Below are 4,103 nucleotides of genomic sequence, written 5' to 3' on the forward strand. Positions count from 1 at the left end.
GCTCCTCCAGCCGTCTTGGAGGAGAGATATCAGGACTGTAGATGAAGGCGAGGGTGAGGATGAGGGGGTGGCGTGGTTGGGAAGCGACGAGAGTCGGAGAGGGAGAAGATGTTTCCGGCTTGGCTGCTTTTCCTGGAGGGTGGAAAAAGAGACACCGGAATGCGATCTAGACGAGACGACGCTTTCCTCGTGGTGATGGCGGAGAGAATTGAAGAGTGGAGAAGAGGGCGAGGGAGACAGAGTCGGAGGCTTGGACGAAGGGAGGAGGAGGGGTAGGAGAGGAATCCAGATGCACTGTGTCTGCAGGGAGGAAGACGAAAGTTGTTTTTTTATTTTTTTTTCTTTGTTTTTCTGATTTTTGTTTTTTTTGACTCGGGCCCAGCTGCGTCTGTCGGGATGAGACCGCGGAGCCGAAGTGCGTTTTCTTTTTTTGACTTTTTTTTGTTTTTTCACAGGCAAGCTCGCCTGGGCTTGGAGCCACAGAAGGGACAGAAGTCGAAGGGGACTACAGACGCGATGCCGCTCCTCCAGCCGTCTTGGAGGAGAGAAATCCGGACTGTAGATGAAGGCGAGGGTGAGGATGAGGGGGTGGCGTGGTTGGGAAGCGACGAGAGTCGGAGAGGGAGAAGATGTTTCCGGCTTGGCTGCTTTTCCTGGAGGGTGGAAAAAGAGACACCGGAATGCGATCCAGACGAGACGACGCTTTCCTCGTGGTGATGGCGGAGAGAATTGAAGAGTGGAGAAGAGGGCGAGGGAGACAGAGTCGGAGGCTTGGACGAAGGGAGGAGGAGGCGTAGGAGAGGAATCCAGATGCACTGTGTCTGCAGGGAGGAAGGGGAAAGTTGTTTTTCTTTTTTTTTCTTTTTGTTTTTCTGATTTTTGTTTTTTTTGACTCCGGCCCAGCTGCGTCTGTCGGGATGAGACCGCGGAGCCGAAGTGCGTTTTCTTTTTTTGACTTTTTTTTGTTTTTTCACAGGCAAGCTCGCCTGTTGTTGGAGCCACAAAGGTGGTAGAAGTCGATGCCGGAAAGGTCGGCGAAGAGGCGCCTCCAGCCGTGATGGAGGTGACAAGTCAAAGGGCATAAGGAGTCGCGGGAGACGGGGTCGGCAGCTGGGTCTGAGGGAGTAGGAGTCGGAGGGGCCTGCAGCTTGGCTCCAGCCGGAAGGGGAGACAGGGAATCGAAATGCGTCTCACATACATTCACGCCCAGCTTGTAGTTATTCCGGAAAGAAGTCGCAACTTGAAGAGAGGACGAGGAAGACAGTCGGTGGCTTGATTCGACGAAGGAGGGCAGTCTTGACGACGGTACTTGGCTATTGTTCGGACGTGAGAGACGACCAGTCGGGCTTGGATTACGCAGGAGGTTGTTGAGCTAGGGCATGTGACGTTTTCACCTGGGTTTGACTTTTCGACCACGTCGTAGTGTTGACGCTGAAGGTCGTAGATCAGGAAAATCGTCGGGATGCATGCCTCAGGAACCACATCGTATGGTATGATAACCTGGACTGCATGCGAACCCATTTTGGTTGCCCGACGCCCGTCGCCTTCTTGTTGCTCAACAACGATCCGGATGTTGTACATCTCCGCCATCACAGCGAGAGTGCACTCGTCACCCCAGATCCTGTATCGTGCGTCTCCAAGCCTGATAACCCAATTAAGTTTGAGCTCGTCTTCTGCCAAGGGATAACCTTTGTAGGTTTTGTACGGAATTCTGACTCTGTATTTCTTGTCGAGTCGAGCCATTCTCCCCTCGTCTTCCTCCAGTGTGTCCGGGTTTATCAGCCAGCTAAGCCGATTAAAGTTGCCCCTCAGGTAGTGCGCCACCTCTTGCCGGATTTCCGCATGGGCATCCTCTGTGCCTAGCAACGCGTAGCTGACGGAACGGAATTGACAATTTCCGTCAGGAGCAACCCGGTGCCGCTCCACAACCACCGCGTCGTAGAATGACAGCTCGGGTTGCGGCACCATGGACAGACTCTTCGCTGGCGTTTTGAAGTCATAGGCGAAGCGACGGCACCATTGCGGATGAGGGGCGATGAAGGGCAACATTTCCGGTGGTAGCTTGGCTGAAGGTCGGCTGGAGGACCGCTGCGACAACTTCGACGCTTGAACCGACTGCTCCAAAGGAGGCGCCTGCATGTCTCTGGGCAGTTGACTCAGAGATTGACACACGGGTTGCTCCTTCTCGTGGAGGGCTGCGAATCGACCGAAGATTTTTTCCTCATTTCCATCTCCGCAGCAATCTCCCGGTGATCCTCCTGGAGGTGTTGGTGTCCTCGTCGTCATCCCCTCTGCTGGTGAAATCTCCTCAGGAATTTCCCATTCGTCTCCAGAGAAGTCTTCGCCTGTCTGCGTCGACGCGACGAAGTTCGTAGTAGCAAGGTCTCCTTCGAAACTCTGGCCATCTTCGTCAGCTTGAGTCAAGACCTCGCTACTTCTAGGAGATTCGTCCGCGTCTTCTTCCGACCCTGTTTCTGACCACGCGTCTTCTTCGTTGTCTGCTTCGTACGCAGAATCATAGACGATGTCAGCGTCTCGGTCCAGATCCAGTTCCGCGGCGTCGACTCGGCTCCCAAATGACGAAACAATGACTGCATCGTCAGCGCAAGAGTGGGACTCCGGGTCGAACTCCTCGCTCGCCGTACTCGGTGTCCAGCAGATGTCTCCTTGCAGTGTAGCATGGACGCGGTAGTTTACTTTGGTCTCTGACTCCAAGTTTAGTTCCTCTTCGTCGACGCGGCCGACGAAGGAGGGAGCAAGCTCTTGCTTGTCAGAGGCACTCACGTTAGGGGTCGCGAGCACCGGCTGACAACAGCGTATCAGAGCACGCCATCCACTTGAGAGCACCATAGCCGTTTGCTCTAGCGGAGAGAGGGGTAGCGGAAGCCTTTTTGCAGGGCGTAGTAAATCACGGTATTGATAGCCGGAACCCGGCGACGAAGCAAGCTGCTGCCGCGAGACAGAAAAGAGGTTCGAGGGAAGAGTTCCCTCTACGGCAGAAACAGGCATTTTAGAGGGGCTCGAGACAAGGGTCCTGGTCTGAGACCAGGGGGCTTGATGATTCGTTGAATGCATCGTACGATGGTAGAGCCGCAGAAAACAAACAGTATAATTGAATATATTTAGATCTTACAATCGTCTATCGGAACAGTCGACGTAAGCTTAATTGTAAATGGGTGAGAAATGATTGATCATCCATGTTCGCTATGGCGTGTACCTGTTGCCAAATTTAACCCCGAGTTTCGTTTTTCGACTACGAGCAGTGTCGGCGGCAATGCGTGCATGATCAGAGCCGGCCGCCACGATAGCACAATGTCACGCACACTGAGCAATCGGAGTAGTAGCGAAGCGTGGACGGATAATTCCACATAGCCAGCAAAGGCAGTTGTAGAAACAAGCACGTTTGGGGCTGTTGAGTTGCTGGCCTCGCAATCGCGACGAGGTGCTTGCCAGACAGAGCCAGCTTCCCGGTAACGAGCAGAGCGTTGGTCCTCCGTTGTCAACAGTGTAAACAATGCTGACGCTTCAGTGAGAAGTTGTGTACATCTCGATGAACCGAATCAAACAATGAATCAGTCTGAACCCGACAGTAGCGAGCGACAACTCGTTCTGACGGTAGGATGAGGCTGCCGCCTTGCCAGTTTTCAGAGTGGGGTAGCGAGGGACGAACTGGGTAACCTGTACGGTATATTGCGGTGTTTTTTTAATGTGGTGGTGCACTTATGAAGAATGACGAATTCTGCTTTGCCAGGTGAAGCGCTTTTTCGTTGCTCCCCTCAGTTGGCCGGTCATGATACGTCGAGGCAGTAGCTGATCGGGGACGACACAAGCGACGCGATTGACAGTTAACGCTTTCTCAGATGCGACCCTTATGCCGTCCTGCTGACACTGACCGGTACAACTAATGGAAAAACGTTGCCTATATCGAGGGTACCACTCTCTGGACTGTCGCCGTTCTCTGGTCTCAAACGCGCCAATACCGGGAGTCATGGATGCCTTTCGTGTTTAGTTGAAGAGTCGTACCTTCCAAAACCTCTGTTGTCACTACTGTTTGTGTTTAAAAAGCTGTAGCCCTATCGTGCTCCATTCGTGTCCCTATTTCT

General features: G+C 53.3%; 1 protein-coding gene across 1 annotated transcript; it reads right to left on the bottom strand.

Annotated features, from left to right (window-relative positions):
- Positions 1-1,200: 1,200 nt before the first annotated feature.
- TGME49_323200 (OTU family cysteine protease) lies at positions 1,201-2,850 on the bottom strand (the record flags this gene model as incomplete). Its single annotated transcript, XM_018783056.1, has 1 exon — positions 1,201-2,850. The coding sequence occupies one exon, from the start codon at positions 2,848-2,850 to the stop codon at positions 1,201-1,203; it is 1,650 nt and encodes a 549-aa protein (XP_018634740.1).
- Between the last annotated feature and the right edge of the window lie 1,253 nt (positions 2,851-4,103).

This window comes from Toxoplasma gondii (genome assembly GCF_000006565.2).
Source record: "Toxoplasma gondii ME49 unplaced genomic scaffold asmbl.1167, whole genome shotgun sequence".
NCBI lineage: Eukaryota > Apicomplexa > Conoidasida > Eucoccidiorida > Sarcocystidae > Toxoplasma > Toxoplasma gondii.